At 39.5% G+C, this 17,663-nt stretch overlaps 3 protein-coding genes across 15 annotated transcripts in view; 1 reads left to right on the plus strand and 2 right to left on the minus strand.

Annotated features, from left to right (window-relative positions):
• LOC127844952 (target of rapamycin complex 2 subunit MAPKAP1-like) overlaps positions 1 to 17,663 on the plus strand; it is a 567,740-nt gene that overhangs the window by 427,063 nt on the left and 123,014 nt on the right. For 3 of the 7 annotated variants that reach the window (XM_052375523.1, XM_052375525.1, XM_052375526.1), the window contains one exon: positions 6,102 to 6,283. The gene's annotated coding sequence lies outside the window, so the exon portion shown is untranslated. Of the gene's footprint in view, positions 1 to 690; positions 955 to 2,444; positions 2,527 to 2,576; positions 2,627 to 5,347; positions 5,455 to 6,101; positions 6,284 to 17,663 lie in introns of those variants that run through there. The other 4 variants (XM_052375519.1, XM_052375522.1, XM_052375520.1 and 1 more) reach the window with 3 other exon arrangements.
• Positions 1 to 17,663, minus strand: part of LOC127844950 (ankyrin repeat domain-containing protein 50-like) — a 492,344-nt gene that overhangs the window by 308,051 nt on the left and 166,630 nt on the right. The window lies entirely within an intron of this gene.
• Positions 1 to 17,663, minus strand: part of LOC127844959 (uncharacterized) — a 51,139-nt gene that overhangs the window by 1,508 nt on the left and 31,968 nt on the right. Inside the window, exons 2-3 of one of the 5 annotated variants that reach the window (XM_052375549.1) lie at positions 12,423 to 12,526; positions 11,344 to 12,177 (exon numbers count right to left, since the gene is read on the minus strand). The exons of 2 other annotated variants lie outside the window; for them this stretch is intronic. In XM_052375549.1, coding sequence (XP_052231509.1) covers positions 12,073 to 12,177; positions 12,423 to 12,526 — 209 coding nt within the window. In that variant the 3' untranslated portion in view covers positions 11,344 to 12,072. Of the gene's footprint in view, positions 1 to 11,343; positions 12,178 to 12,422; positions 12,527 to 17,663 lie in introns of those variants that run through there. 2 more of the 5 variants (XM_052375547.1, XM_052375551.1) reach the window with 2 other exon arrangements.

Genomic DNA, 17,663 nt, shown 5'->3' on the forward strand with positions numbered 1-17,663 from the left:
ACTCCTGTCTAGGTGGAAAGTGTCGTCCCTGATTAGCCAAGGCAAATGCAAAGGCTGATCTGGGACAACACTTAATGCACATGCATTAAGCAGGCGCTTCCCAGAGCATGGTTCAAATACAACATGGGTATCTGTAGGCACATAGGTGAGTACCCATAGACACAAAGGTATCTGTAGGCACATAGGTGAGTACCCATAGACACATAGGTATCTGTAGGCACATAGGTGAGTACCCATAGACACATAGGTATCTGTAGGCACATAGGTGATTACCCATAGACACAAAGGTATCTGTAGACACATAGGTGAGTACCCATAGACACATAGGTATCTGTAGGCACATAGGTGAGTACCCATAGACACATAGGTATCTGTAGACACATAGGTGAGTACCCATAGACACATAGGTATCTGTAGGCACATAGGTGAGTACCCATAGACACATAGGTATCTGTAGGCACATAGGTGAGTACCCATAGACACATAGGTATCTGTAGGCACTTAGGTGAGTACCCATAGACACATAGGTATCTGTAGGCACTTAGGTAAGTACCCATAGACACATAGGTATCTGTAGACACATAGGTGAGTACCCATAGACACATAGGTATGTGTAGGCACTTAGGTGAGTACCATTTGAAAATTACAATTCATATGTAATATTTATGCGGCCAAGGTTTTGGATTTCAGTTTGTGGCTTAACTCAAAGGCGCTCACACTGCAGCGGACAAAACACGCTACTTCAAGCTCACCAAATTACCCCCAAGATTTTCCAAACAGAGGAAAGAGTTGGGAAGCGACAAGGGAGGTAAGCCATGAGGGCACTACCAACAGGAAGCAGACCGACAGAGTTCTGGCCCCTTCATTTTGATGGGGCAACACCATGTCCAATAACATCCTGGCTGTTGTTAGTGGTGATGGGAAACAGGGCCCTGATATGGAGATGTGCAATTGGTTCGTGTGCAGAAAATGTCAATAACAGTTTTGTAACATTATGTTGTCCCTTTTTATGCCCCCCTTCGAAGAAGAGGGGTTATATTGCTTTGCTCATGTCGGTCTGTCGGTCGGTCGGTCCGTCCACCAGGTGGTTGTCAGACGATAACTCAAGAACGCTTGGGCCTAGGATCATGAAACTTCATAGGTACATTGATCATGACTCGCAGATGACCCCTATTGATTTTGAGGTCAAAGGTCAAGGTCACGGTGACCCGAAATAGTAAATGGTTTCCGCATGATAACTCAAGAACGCTTAGGCCTAGGATCATGAAACTTGATAGGTAGATTGATCATGACTCAGAGATGACCCCTATTGATTTTCAGGTCACTAGGTCAAAGGTCAAGGTCACAGTGATCCGAAATAGTAAAATGGTTTCTGGATGATAACTCAAGAACACTTAGGCCTAGGATCATTTGATAGGTAGATTGATCATGACTCGCAGATGACCCCTATTGATTTTGAGGTCACTAGGTCAAAGGTCAAGGTCACAGTGACCCGAAATAGTAAAATGGTTTCCGGATGATAACTCAAGAACGCTTATTCCTAGGATCATGAAACTTGATAGGTAGATTGATCATGACTCGCAGATGACCCCTATTGATTTTCAGGTCACTAGGTCAAAGGTCAAGGTCACGATGACCCGAAGTAGTAAAATGGTTTCCGGATGATAACTGAAGAACGCTTAGGCCTAGGATCATGAAACTTGATAGGTAGATTGATCATGACTCGCAGATGACCCCTATTGATTTTCAGGTCACTAGGTCAAAGGTCAAGGTCACGATGACCCGAAGTAGTAAAATGGTTTCCGGATGATAACTGAAGAACGCTTATTCCTAGGATCATGAAACTTGATAGGTAGAATGATCATGACTCGCAGATGACCCCTATTGATTTTCACGTCACTAGGTCAAAGGTCACAGTGACCCGAAATAGTAAAATGGTGTCCGGATGATAACTCAAGAATGCTTATGGCTAGGATCATGAAACTTCATAAGTACATTGATCATGACTGGCAGATGACCCTATTAATTTTTAGGTCACTAGATCAAAGGTCAAGGTCACAGTGAGAAAAAACATATTCACACAATGGCTCTCACTACAACGGAGAGCCCATATGGGGGGCATGCATGTTTTACAAACAGCCCTTGTTTTCATTTTGGGTTAGTTTTCGCAATTTGTGCAAGTCTAAATCTTCAGATACATTTAAGACATAGAAACATATTGACAAGTTCACAATCTATGTATAACATGTATTGCATTGTATGGGCCTAAAACTATCATATAAATAAATAAGGACAAATGTATGAACTCTTGATGATTTATGCATCTGTTTTTAGAAAATGTGTTCTTTCCGGCAGCTATTCCTTTCATCAGCATGTTGCTTTCTGTTTGCGTTCTCCATATTGTTGAACAAAGTACATCATAACATTATTAATTTTTCACTCAGGAGTAATCGGCACCTTCCATCCTGTGTTAGCGGGTGACAATTACAGTGTCCATATAGTCCCAAATCACAGAGGCAGACTCGGGTAGGCAATTACAGTGTCCATATAGTCCCAAATCACAGAGGCAGACTCAGGTAGGCAATTACAGTGTCCATATAGTCCCAAATCACAGAGGCAGACTCGGGTAGGCAATTACAGTGTCCATATAGTCCCAAATCACAGAGGCAGGCTAAGGTAGGCAATTACAGTGTCCATATAGTCCCAAATCACAGAGGCAGGCTAAGGTAGGCAATAACAGTGTCCATATAGTCCCAAACCACAGAGGCAGGCTAAGGTAGGCAATTACAGTGTCCATATAGTCCCAAATCACAGAGGCAGGCTAAGGTAGGCAATTACAGTGTCCATATAGTCCCAAATCACAGAGGTAGCCTAAGGTAGGCAATTACAGTGTGCATATAGTCCCAAATCACAGAGGCAGGCTAAGGAAGGCAATTACAGTGTCCATATAGTCCCAAATCACAGAGGCAGGCTAAGGTAGGCAATTACAGTGTCCATATAGTCCCAAATCGCAGAGGCAGGCTAAGGTAGGCAATTACAGTGTCCAAATATTCCCAAACCACAGAGGTCGGCTAAGGTAGGCAATTACAGTGTCCATATAGTCCCAAATCACAGAGGCAGGCTAAGGTAGGCAATTACAGTGTCCATATAGTCCCAAATCACAGAGGCAGGCTAAGAAGGCAATTACAGTGTCCATATAGTCCCAAACCACAGAGGCAGGCTAAGGTAGGCAATTACAGTGTCCAAATAGTCCCAAACCACAGAGGCAGGCTAAGGTAGGCAATTACAGTGTCCATATAGTCCCAAATCACAGAGGCAGGCTAAGGTAGGCAATTACAGTGTCCATATAGTCCCAAATCACAGAGGCAGGCTAAGAAGGCAATTACAGTGTCCATATAGTCCCAAACCACAGAGGCAGGCTAAGGTAGGCAATTACAGTGTCTAGATAGTCCCAAACCATAGAGGAAGGCTAAGGTAGGCAATTACAGTGTCCATATAGTCCCAAATCACAGAGGCAGGCTAAGGTAGGCAATTACAGTGTCCATATAGTCCCAAATCACAGAGGCAGGCTAAGAAGGCAATTACAGTGTCCATATAGTCCCAAACCACAGAGGCAGGCTAAGGTAGGCAATTACAGTGTCTAGATAGTCTCAAACCACAAGGAAGGCTAAGGTAGGCAATAACAATGTCCAGATAGTCCCAAACCATAGAGGCAGGCTAAGGTAGGCAATTGCAGTGTCCAGATAGTCCCAAACCATAGAGGAAGGCTAAGGTAGGCAATTACAATGTCACACTGTTCAACTCACACATGTATGGTCTGCAGTACTTTTATTAGCCGGATTTTTTTCGAAAAAATCTCGGCTTATAGATTGATGTTGTCGGGCGGGCGGGGGGGCGGGCGGGGTGGCGGCGTGCTCGAAAATGTTAAAGTTCTTATTTCATGGTATAACTTTGGTATGCTTGGACCTAGAGTCTTCAAACTTGACATGAAGGTTGGCCAGGATTAACAGATGACCACTGGTCATTTCAAGGTCATTCATTTGAAGGTCAAGGTCACTGTGACCTTCAATATAAAAAATGTTAAAGTTGTTATAACTTTGGTATGCTTGGACCTAGAGTCTTGAAACTTGACATGAAGGTTGGCCAGAACTAGTAGGTAACCACTGGACATTTCAAGGTCATTCATTTGAAGGTCAAGGTCACTGTGACCTTGAATGTAAAAATGTTAAAGTTGTTATAACTTTGGTATGCTTGGACCTAGAGTCTTGAAACTTGACATGAAGGTTGGCCAGAACTAGTAAGTAACCACTGGACATTTCAAGGTCATTCATTTGAAGGTCAAGGTCACTGTGACCTTGAATGTAAAAATGTTAAAGTTCTTATTTCATGTTATAACTTTGGTATGCTTGTACCTAGAGTCTTCAAACTTGAAATAAAGATTGGCAAGTACTAGAAGATGACCACTGGTCATTTCAATGTCATTCATTTGAAGGTCAAGGTCACTGTGACCTAAAATGTTAAAATTGTTATAACTTTGGTATGCTTGGACATAGAGTCTTCAAACTTGACATGAAGGTTTGCAAGCACACTTAGATGACCACTGGTCATTTCAAGGTCATTCATTCTAAGGTCAAGGTCACTGTGACCTTGAATGTAAAAATGTTAAAGTTCTTATAACTTTGGTAGGTAAAAATGTTAAAGTTCTTATTCCATGTTATAACTTTGAAAAAAAAAAAAAATTGAGATCAAACTTTCCTAATTGTCAATTCAAGTTCATATTTGTGACCTTAAATGTTATTGTTGTTCATGTATATGCATGCATTCAAAACATAACACAAGGTTTGCTCATGCCTTGAAAAGTACTTACATTTCATTTTGACCTTTGAACAATATTTCAGTAATTTAAGTATTGCATTGACAAAAACACGAAAGGTACTTTCCTGTCATTTAAATCAAAAATCCGGCTTCAATGCGGTCATCTCCGACCGCGGAACTCTTGTTGAAATTAATGTGAAACTAACAGGGTAACTTATGAGATTAGACTCTTAATGTATAAAAATAAGACAATAGAGTGCAATGTGGTCCTATTTCGTCATTGAGAAGGTACATGATGATCAACACATCACCATCTTTCGGCTGAGTTTACAGGAAGCAGTGGTTTTATTAAAACCATCTAATAATGGTTAACAAAAACAAGTTAATTTCTGAACAAATTTGTAAATGCCATCCATTTGTCTACAATATTCTTAAACAGACATGTATATTGTAATGTATATTGTAGGCCCTATACTTTAAGACTCATTTTTGTGAATCAAACTAAATAACTTTTTAATCATTATGCACTCAGGAGTTATCGGCAGCTTCAATCCAGTGTTGGCTGGTGACAGCATGCCTACAATGGCCTCCATGTCACAGCCAGTCCAGTCTGCGACCACAAATGGCATGCAGGTCCAGGTGATGGGATTTATCAACACTTTAATATAGGAATTCAGTGAAACAAAAAAAATATTCATTCTACATTTGTATTTATATCCAGCAGGAAGGAGTGTATTGGAATCACTCTATTAGTTGGTTGTCAGCAAAAGATTATCGATCAAACTAAATAAACAATTCATGCAATTTAGTTGAAACATTAAAATATGTCTTCACCATGAAGTGTTTATTTGCAAACATTTGTTATGCCCATTGATCAACACAATCAATCGTTATATGCCCATAGCTAACTAGGCGGTAGAGTGTGTTCATAACATTTCAATTTGTGAAAAAAAGGGTGAGAGATGCCTAATTGGTGAATTGCTGAAGAAGCTTTGTGTCTTGAGTTGCTGTATGGCATTAGGAAGTATTGGGGAACAATTCAAAATTCGTCTACCATTCACACAGTTTGCGATGATGTCTGTCACATATGTCAATCCTATGAACTGACTATATTTCTAGCAAACTAGGCCCTGCGCAAACTTTGGAACTTGGACGATAACACTTTGTTTCGGAGCTCCAGTTTTACATAGTCCGTTGTTGGCCTAACACTTGAACCATACCAAGCTCTTTTTTTAACACTTTCTCCAACCTTTCCTCTGCAATATCTGACTCGTGCTGTCTTTCAGAAGGCGAAGTTTTACAAGGGAGACCAGCAAGACAGCGTTATCGACGTGAGTAACCACCCCAACAGTGACGGCTCCTCAACACGCAGCTCTCCCCGCATGGAGAACCAAGCTGGAGAGAATCAGTGGGAAGGGAATATTAGAGGACTCTTAGGCGGATAGTCCTTAACCACAGGCAAGCTAGGGTAGGTAATTACCGTGTAACGCTGTGCAACTCACACATGTGTGGTCTTCAGTACTTTAATTGATATAGGTAGAATGTGAAACTAGCTGGGTAACTTATGTGATAAGACTATTTATCTATAAAAATAAGACAAAAGAGCGGAATGTGGTCCTACTTTGTCATTGGGAAGGTATATGATGATTAACACATCACCATCTTTCGGCTAAGTGTACATGACAGGGTTTTTTCCCCTTTTTGGGAAGATAGCCCATGGCTTTGAAATTGAGAATTTTATCGGCGTTTTCAAGAAATTGGGAAAATAAATTCAGTAGCATTTTTTGGTAGCACTTTAGTACAACCATATACATTGATATAACTCTGTATAATTAAAATTAAAAGATCAAAATCATATAAATCATTATTATGTACTTTTTTATATGAAATTGAAATAAAATTGTGATAAAATAATCATCAGACACTTCTTTAAAAAAAATAAAAAAATGTAAATTGGGATTTTTTTTTCCAAATTTTGGGAAAAAAGTATACCTTTTGCCATTGAGAACATAGCCGTTATTCGGCTATACAATCAGGCATAAAAAACCTGCATGGTGCAGTGATTTTAATAAAACCATATAATATTGGTTTTAAAAAGTGAACAAAAACAATTTCAGAAATTTGTAAATGCAGAGCAGTGTCAACAATATTCTTTAACAGACATGTATATTGTAGACCCTATACCAAAGAAATTCCAAAATACATGGTAAATTTACTTATGTCTTAATATTTATCTGTCACTCATCCTATATCTGTGTTCAGATCGCTGTCTTAGGGACGCAGATTCCGCAGCCTTTTCGACCAAGGACGCTGTGTTCATTGACGGCAAGTTTCTGTACCAGACACGGAACGTTCTCCTAGTCGATTACCCATTCATGTTATCAGCGGCAAGTCTGTCACGTAATTGAGTGTTATAATCTATATAATCAAGTAATAGATTCTTAAACAGTTCGGTGTATGCTTTAGGCATCAAAAGCATTCGCGTAAGTCACGGATGATATATCTTCCTGGTATATAGAATGAATTTATGTATAGACTTTAAATTGACAAAATGGGGCAACAACGTTAATTTGAGTTGATTTATATGTGCCCCGTTTTTTTTATAATAAATTGTTTACACATAAAAAAAGGTATACAAATCTAAATAGTTAAACGTACAAAATAGCCGTGGACTAGATTGGACTTGCTAAACGTACAAAATAGCCGTGGACTAGATTGGACTGGCTGAACAATTATTGACAAACATTAATATTTCTGGGCCTAATGTCGTAAGAACGTGTGACCTTAGGGTTAGTAGCCAAGAAGCTAACAATTGTACCATCACTATTTTACATGCAAAGCAAACAATACTCAAATGTTAAGTGTTAATTATATTAAAATATTTCTTCAATTAACAAATCCTGTATATGTATACGTAAGATTCCAATTTCAGGGCCATCAGTCTTTGGCTCTTTGCCATCCCTTTTTCGCTCATCGCTGCCTTGTGACAAAGGACATTCGAAAAGCACATTGTCGGGTCTGTATGAAGACTATTGGTGTTGGGGGATGGAGGAGAGCGCTTTGAAAAGCCACGAGAAAGCGGAAACCCAAAAAGAAAACATGAAATTGAGAAGCAATGTGTTTGCTTGTAATAACTTTAAAAAGTAAATACATACAGTCATTCAACCAGTTTAGAATCACCCAGCAAAAACGTTTATTCTTTTGACCACAATAATTTCTTTTGGGGATTTAGTGTCAATGTGAGAAGATGTAAAAATAAAGGGTAACATTTTATTTGTATGATAACAGGTTAGGCCAGATGGCATATGCAGTTTTTTGTCCAAAATAGCCAATTAAAGTTCACCCTTTGGAAAATTATTAAAAATCATTCAACTTACAGAATTAGTATTTCAAACCATTTTCATAGCATTTGTTTTCAATCAGAAAAAAGTTTATTTGAAAATATGCACATTTCAAAACATAACTCATTCAATCAATTCCGGTTAACTTTTTGCTACATTTTTCCACCCTGTAAGCTTTTACAAAAGATTTCTTGTTAAAACTTTGTTAATTTATTCCTTTACCTAATGTATACCTTAGACACTTATCATTTTGTTTTTATTGGGGCATTATGGAAATTAAATACAAATTAATCGGAACTGCTGATAATCCAGAACTGGTTGACAAACTGTATGTGAGACTCATTGAGTTAAGGATGGAAAACATGTACATGTATGCAATAACTAGAAATAACATGTATGAGTTATTGTGGAATAAGTTTAATTTGTTGGAGCAAATAAATGATATTTACTGTGTTAAACTTGCTTGAAAATGCATTTTTTTAAGGAAAATAAGGAACGGTTCTCGGCCTTGAAAATGAAAATTTGGCCTTGAAAAGTCCTTGAAAAGTGCTTGAATTTAGGTTTGAGATTTCTGTTTGAACCTTGTTAACACTCTAGGAGTCACATTTATTATCCATTCTTTATGAAACTTGATCAGAACATTTGTTCTAACAATAGCTCGGGTGAGTTTGAAAATGGTTATGGTTTTTTTTAAAACATGGCCGCCAGGGGGGGGGGCAGTTTTCCTTATATGGCTTAAGTGAAAACTTGTTGACACTATATTAGCCACATTTATTGGCCAATCTTCATGAAACTTGGTGAGAACATTTGTCCCAATGAAATTTTGGCAGAGATTGAAACTGGGTCATATGAGCTCAAAAACTAGGTCACAAGGTCAAATATAAAAAAAACATGTTGAAATTCACTTTTTTGGTCCAAAATTATCTTCATGAATCAGCTTGCATTTTTTCAGAATAGTCTAGTTCCTTTGGCTTTCAGGTGAGCGCCTTAGGGCCTGATGGCCCTCTTGTTTATCTTAAGTTTCTAACATTAGTCAATAAAGTTTATCTATTCAAGCTAGGTAATCTGTTTGCAGTAATAGCCTTAACTAGCATACATGTGTATTATTGAGAATAAATATTACTTTTACCGGATTGATGTTGACTGCTAAATAATGAGATTTACCCATAATGCATAATACTGTATTACGGTTTATCAACACATAATTAAAATAGATGTTATCGTACCTTAACAAACTGAAATGTATGGTAAATTACTCTCAATATTCCGTGGACACTGACCCGTTATCATATAAAATACTCCTTATTATGCCCCCTTTCGAAGAAAAGGGGGGTATATTGCTTTGCAGATGTCGGTCCGTCAGACTGTTGGTCTGTCCACCAGATGGTTTCCGGATGATAACTCAAGAACGCATAGGCCTAGGATCATGAAACTTCATAGGTACATTGATCATGACTGGCAGATGACCAGTATTGATTTTGAGGTCACTAGGTCTAAGGTCAAGGTCACAGGTCAGGGTCACAGTGACTGGAAATAGGAAAATGGTTTCCAGATGATAACTCAAGAACGCTTGCGCCTGGGATCACGAAACTTAATAGGGACATTGGTCATGACCGGCAGATTACCCTTATTGATTTTCAGGTCACTAGGTCAAAGGTCAAGGTCACAGTGACCTGAAGCAGTAAAATGGTTTACTGGAAATAGGAAAATGATTTCTGGATGATAACTCAAGAACGCTAAAGCCTGGGATCATGAAACTTCATAGGGACATTGATAATGACTGGCAGATGACCCATATTGAGATTGAGGTCACTAGGTCAAAGGTCAAGGTCACAGTGACTGGAAATAGGAAAATGGTTTCCGGATGATAACACAAGAACTCTTATGCCTGGGATCATGAAACTTCATAGGGATATTTGTAATGACCGGCAGATGACCCCTTTTGATTTTCAGGTCACTAGGTCAAAGGTCAAGGTCACAGTGACTTAGAGCAGTAAAATGGTTAACTGGAAATAGGAAAATGGTTTCCGCATGATAACTCAAGAACACTTACACCTGGGATCATGAAACTTCATAGGGACATTGGTCATGACTGGCAGATGACCCCTATTGATTTTGAGGTCACTAAGTCAAAGGTCAAGGTCACAGTGACTGGAAATAGGTTAATGGTTTCCGGATGATAACTCAAGAACCCTTACGCCTGGGATCATGAAACTTCATAGGGACATTGGTAATGACCGGCACATGACCCCTATTGATTTTCAGGTCACAAGGTCAAAGGTCAATGTCACAGTGACCTAAGTGTAAAATGGTTTCCGGATGATAACTCAAAAATGCTTAGGCCTGGGATCACGAAACTTCATAGAGACATTGGTCATGACATGCAGGTGACCCCTATTGATTTTCAGGTCACTAGGTCAAAGGTCAAGGTCACTCAACACAGTAAAATGGTATCCGTACACCACCACCACCACCACCACCACCACCACCATATGTGCAAAGTCTGAGGTAATTTTTTTGGGTGTAAATCTATTCTTTATTCTTAAGTCAAAGAATGGGTTGATGGATACGGGCCTAGGTCAGTTCGTCTGTCTGTCAGTCGGTCAGTCTGTGCGTCAGTCCGAAAACTTTAATATTGGCCATAACTTTTGCAATATTGAAGATAGCAATTTGATATTTGGCATGCATGTGTATCTCATAAGTTGCACATTTTGAGTGGTGAAAGGTCAAGGTCATCTTTCAAGGTCAAAGGTAAATATAACAAGCCAAGGGAAGTAACAAGCTTTAAAGGGAGATAATTTGTATACCTGCCAAAAGTTAAATAGATATGTTGTTTCAAAGCGGCACAGTAGGGGACATTGTTTTTTTGACAAACACATCTCTTGTTGATAAAATATTATGATAAAAATAAGTTGTCATGACATAGTTTCCTGAAACTGTATAAATTGATAAGTTGATCATTTCCCGAGATTATAAATGAGAAATATTAAAGTTTCAAATAGCTGAACTTGTACACCTATTGACAAAAAATGACTTCTTTAATGAAATTGATTTTTTAGAGTGTCCACTTTCATCGCATTGTTTGAAAGTATAATTACACAGTATTGGAAAACAATATTTATTGCAACAAGTGGGTAAAAATACACATTTTTGTTGTGAATTAAAAAGCTACGGTGAATATCTGCTTAACACTGAAATCCTTGATTTCCAGTAGAAACCACACCTGGCCCGCTGAATCAACAGTGGTCATGTATTGTAGCCACAATATCTTTGGCGAATACCCGGCTAGTCAGGTAAATTTGTCCCACTTTGGCTCAAAATCAAATTATTCCCCTGAAAGGTGACCAGGGCAGTTCCACCCTATAGATGCACTTTACAAAGAGGCTGGTGGACCTGTAAATGAACTAAGAAATACACACACACACATTTGTAGTACATGCAATACCCCTACGTGATTGCGTTCTATTACCGATAATTATCTTAATTGGTGCCATACGGCCTTGGCGTTGGATAAGAAATACTGATCAGACAAGGGTCACACATATTTGCAGGAAATGTACTGTTCCATTTACTTATAAAACGTAAGTCACCCATATTGCATTGGGGTCAGATGTGGAGAGGGATAGTGACACGTGCCCACCTGTGCCCCCCCTCAAGTAAATAAGTGCCTGTCGAATGTGCAACTTTACCCAGTAGAGTGTATTATACCAATCAAAACCTTTTAAAAAGTCTGCAGTACATTTATAGGCACAATCAAACCCTATCTTCTCATCAGTATATATTTACATGATTAACATTGAGTCTAGACAATTAAAAAACTGCAAATCAAACCATGGCGTTTCTTCTGTTCAAATCATTTCGATGTAAACAAATAACATTGTTTTCCGCACTTCGTTTTACCGGTCGTGTATCTTGATCAGCTATCTGACTTCATAATCAACGTGCATCCTTTCAGGGAAGTCAATGATAACAGAGTTGATATGGAACGGCACCAGGGTCCAGTATCTGACGATGTCTTCAACTACAACGTTCCAACAATCCACAGATAAATGGCATTAAAACAAGATCTCTGTTCGATTATACAAGCATCTCATTTCAGGTATTGCATATGGTTGTCAAAGTTTACTGGTATTATTTGTAAATGTTGCCTGGATTACATAAAAATGATGCGTTTGTTCTATGCACAATGCTTGCAAGCTCTGTTTAAAAAATGTCTATCTTATACCCAATCACCATAAACTATATCATTTTCCCAATAATCACTACCTGATTGAGCAAGGGCTGAGTGCGCTTCAAGAGCAGCAGTTCATTGATCTCGTCTGACAAAACCAAGGTTTGCCACACTGTTAACACTGTACAGTAGCGGGTAACTGTACCTTGTAAAATATTAGGAACAGTTCGCATTAATCTATGACTACAAAGCCTTAATGCACACCACATATTCACTCTTCTAGCTGAAATTCAGGAAAACACAAATATGTATAAAACATATACCAATCTTAATGTAGTCCGTAAAGCAGAATATGAGCCATGCTGTGGGAAAACAGGGCTTAATGCATAGTCAGAGCTTCAAAGGATGTTTTCATTTTAAAGGAAGTGTATTCTAAATAAAACTCCTGTCTAGGTGGAAAGTGTCGTCCCTGATTAGCCAAGGCAAATGCAAAGGCTAATCTGGGACAACACTTAATGCACATGCATTAAGCAGGCGCTTCCCAGAGCATGGTTCAAATACAACATGGGTATCTGTAGACACATAGGTGAGTACCCATAGACACATAGGTATCTGTAGACACATAGGTGAGTACCCATAGACACATAGGTATCTGTAGGCACATAGGTGAGTACCCATAGACACAAAGGTATCTGTAGGCACATAGGTGAGTACCCATAGACACATAGGTATCTGTAGGCACATAGGTGAGTACCCATAGACACATAGGTATCTGTAGGCACATAGGTGAGTACCCATAGACACAAAGGTATCTGTAGACACATAGGTGAGTACCCATAGACACATAGGTATCTGTAGGCACATAGGTGAGTACCCATAGACACATAGGTATCTGTAGACACATAGGTGAGTACCCATAGACACATAGGTATCTGTAGGCACATAGGTGAGTACCCATAGACACATAGGTATCTGTAGGCACATAGGTGAGTACCCATAGACACATAGGTATCTGTAGGCACTTAGGTGAGTACCCAGAGACACATAGGTATCTGTAGGCACATAGGTGAGTACCCATAGACACATAGGTATCTGTAGACACATAGGTGAGTACCCATAGACACATAGGTATGTGTAGGCACTTAGGTGAGTACCATTTTAAAAATTACAATTCATATGTAATATTTATGCGGCCAAGGTTTTGGATTTCAGTTTGTGGCTTAACTCAAAGGCGCTCACACTGCAGCGGACAAAACACGCTACTTCAAGCTTACCAAATTACCCCCAAGATTTTCCAAACAGAGGAAAGAGTTGGGAAGCGACAAGGGAGGTAAGCCATGAGGGCACTACCAACAGGAAGCAGACCGACAGAGTTCTGGCCCCTTCATTTTGATGGGGCAACAACATGTCCAATAACATCCTGGCTGTTGTTAGCGGTGATGGGAAACAGGGCCCTGATATGGAGATGTGCAATTGGTTCGTGTGCAGAAAATGTCAATAACAGTTTTGTAACATTATGTTGTCCCTTTTTATGCCCCCCTTCGAAGAAGAGGGGTTATATTGCTTTGCTCATGTCGGTCTGTCGGTCGGTCGGTCCGTCCACCAGGTGGTTGTCAGACGATAACTCAAGAACGCTTGGGCCTAGGATCATGAAACTTCATAGGTACATTGATCATGACTCGCAGATGACCACTATTGATTTTGAGGTCAAAGGTCAAGGTCACGGTGACCCGAAATAGTAAATGGTTTCCGCATGATAACTCAAGAACGCTTAGGCCTAGGATCATGAAACTTGATAGGTAGATTGATCATGACTCACAGATGACCCCTATTGATTTTCAGGTCACTAGGTCAAAGGTCAAGGTCACAGTGACCCGAAATAGTAAAATGGTTTCTGGATGATAACTCAAGAACGCTTAGGCCTAGGATCATTTGATAGGTAGATTGATCAGGACTCGTCGATGACCCCTATTGATTTTGAGGTTACTAGGTCAAAGGTCAAGGTCACAGTGACCCGAAATAGTAAAATGGTTTCCGGATGATAACTCAAGAACGCTTAGGCCTAGGATCATGAAACTTGATAGGTAGATTGATCATGACACGCAGATGACCCCTATTGATTTTCAGGTCACTAGGTCAAAGGTCAAGGTCACGATGACCCGAAGTAGTAAAATGGTTTCCGGATGATAACTGAAGAACGCTTATTCCTAGGATCATGAAACTTGATAGGTAGAATGATCATGACTCGCAGATGACCCCTATTGATTTTCACGTCACTAGGTCAAAGGTCACAGTGACCCGAAATAGTAAAATGGTGTCCGGATGATAACTCAAGAATGCTTTTGGCTAGGATCATGAAACTTCATAAGTACATTGATCATGACTGGCAGATGACCCTATTAATTTTTAGGTCACTAGATCAAAGGTCAAGGTCACAGTGAGAAAAAACATATTCACACAATGGCTCTCACTACAACGGAGAGCCCATATGGGGGGCATGCATGTTTTACAAACAGCCCTTGTTTTCATTTTGGGTTAGTTTTCGCAATTTGTGCAAGTCTAAATCTTCAGATACATTTAAGACATAGAAACATATTGACAAGTTCACAATCTATGTATAACATGTATTGCATTGTATGGGCCTAAAACTATCATATAAATAAATAAGGACAAATGTATGAACTCTTGATGATTTATGCATCTGTTTTTAGAAAATGTGTTCTTTCCGGCAGCTATTCCTTTCATCAGCATGTTGCTTTCTGTTTGCGTTCTTCATATTGTTGAACAAAGTACATCATAACATTATTCATTTTTCACTCAGGAGTAATCGGCACCTTCCATCCTGTGTTAGCGGGTGACAATTACAGTGTCCATATAGTCCCAAATCACAGAGGCAGACTCGGGTAGGCAATTACAGTGTCCATATAGTCCCAAATCACAGAGGCAGACTCGGGTAGGCAATTACAGTGTCCATATAGTCCCAAATCACAGAGGCAGACTCGGGTAGGCAATTACAGTGTCCATATAGTCCCAAATCACAGAGGCAGGCTAAGGTAGGCAATTACAGTGTCCATATAGTCCCAAATCACAGAGGCAGGCTAAGGTAGGCAATAACAGTGTCCATATAGTCCCAAACCACAGAGGCAGGCTAAGGTAGGCAATTACAGTGTCCATATAGTCCCAAATCACAGAGGCAGGCTAAGGTAGGCAATTACAGTGTCCATAAAGTCCCAAATCACAGAGGCAGCCTAAGGTAGGCAATTACAGTGTGCATATAGTCCCAAATCACAGAGGCAGGCTAAGGAAGGCAATTACAGTGTCCATATAGTCCCAAATCACAGAGGCAGGCTAAGGTAGGCAATTACAGTGTCCATATAGTCCCAAATCGCAGAGGCAGGCTAAGGTAGGCAATTACAGTGTCCAAATAGTCCCAAACCACAGAGGCAGGCTAAGGTAGGCAATTACAGTGTCCATATAGTCCCAAATCACAGAGGCAGGCTAAGGTAGGCAATTACAGTGTCCATATAGTCCCAAATCACAGAGGCAGGGCTTTCCTTAGACCTCAAATCTCAAGAGTCAAGGACTCTTGGGACCATATTTTCAAGAGTCAAAATCAAACTTCTGAGAGTCCTAATAATAACGCAGGAGAGTCAATGATTTTTTGCAATTTAAGCAAATTACTGAGATATAATATATAAAAAGCAACAAATAAAAACATACATGTATGTTAACATTTATTTCTTACATTTTACTGTCACTACAACACTATGCATTTAAACACAATATTTCAATGATTAATAAATACAAAACATGTATTCTGATACAACATTAACTTCATGTATACAGCAGAGTAATATGTCATATGTTCTTCTTTCGCACGTTTGGGGGTGTTAGGAGCACTGTCATTTAGATCTAAAGTACGCTTTGTCGTTGGCGTCTTACACACTCTTTCAGAGTTACTACCGATTCCGAATTCGAAAAGGTTTCTCTGCGACATTTTCCGAATGCACTAGCACAATTACACTTTGCACAATTACACTTTATCCAATAACTTTGTTTGACCGTTTCGCGTGGCTATTAAATTAAGAATGAAATACAAAATGTGAAAAAAAAACATTTCCGCTGGCTATCACAAAAAAAATAACAACATACGGGTGGTACCTAAACACAATAGCCTATATAAATCGGTAAACTATAAAAGGAAATTATTTCTACTCGCCGATAAAGGTGCCTCCGTATTTAATCCCATCGAAAATTCCGACGCCCTTTAATTATTTCATGTGCCATCTTCACGGAAGATGTGCGACAAACACGCCGTTTTCTATGCCTTATCAAACGGTCAATTATTACGCCTACATGTATTTTGTAATCAATTAGCTCATGCAAAAATTGTCACTTTGCCACAAGGCCAGTTGTATCGGTTCTATAGTTATTTTTAGACACTTTGATGCAAAGCGTGTAATTTGACGTTGTAGACAGTACATATGCCAGCATAACTTTCGCGCGTCTTTGAACTGAGCAATCATGAAGCGGAACAGTGATGGGTGCATTCAGCTTTGGAAATACATTCTGCCATACTCTGGAAATATCTCAAAATATGCTTTACGGTGTTATGTGGATATGGATGTTATTATTTTATATTGAATATTATTAAAACTGACGCGGATGAGTCCATTCTGTTTTGGTGGGTTTATAGTTCTTCTTAAATGCTCTGAGCTTTTATGAGTACATACGTACAGCTCAGAGGGTCAATAGCTGGGAGTTGGATTATTGCAACTAGGTGGGTTTAATACACGTCTTTTCCGCAAACAGCTGATAACAAACGCTATGATAAAAAATGGAAAGTTAATACACGCGTCATCGAACCAGCAGTGTTTTAATTGGTCAATACTAGATTTCTTAATTAACCAAACTCCGCCTACTGGGTGGACTTGTGCTTCGATGATTGGAAACGGGCGTTAACGATTAGCGTGTACTAAATGAGATACTCCGCCCCGAGCCAATTATCGCTTAGTCTTAACAACTTTTGATCTCGTTGACGCAAGTCGGTATATTCCCCCGGGTCAAATGTGACGCATGACGTAATTTTCTCAAGAGTCAAAAAGGGGTCTTCTGTAATTTTCAAGCGTCAAAACCCGGGAGCTCGGGTCATAGGAAAGCCCTGACAGAGGCAGGCTAATGTAGGCAATTACAGTGTCCATATAGTCCCAAATCACAGAGGCAGGCTAAGGAAGGCAATTACAGTGTCCATATAGTCCCAAATCACAGAGGCAGGCTAAGGAAGGCAATTACAGTGTCCATATAGTCCCAAATCACAGAGGCAGGCTAAGGTAGGC

This window comes from Dreissena polymorpha, chromosome 9 (assembly GCF_020536995.1).
Source record: "Dreissena polymorpha isolate Duluth1 chromosome 9, UMN_Dpol_1.0, whole genome shotgun sequence".
NCBI classification, from domain to species: Eukaryota; Metazoa; Mollusca; class Bivalvia; order Myida; family Dreissenidae; genus Dreissena; species Dreissena polymorpha.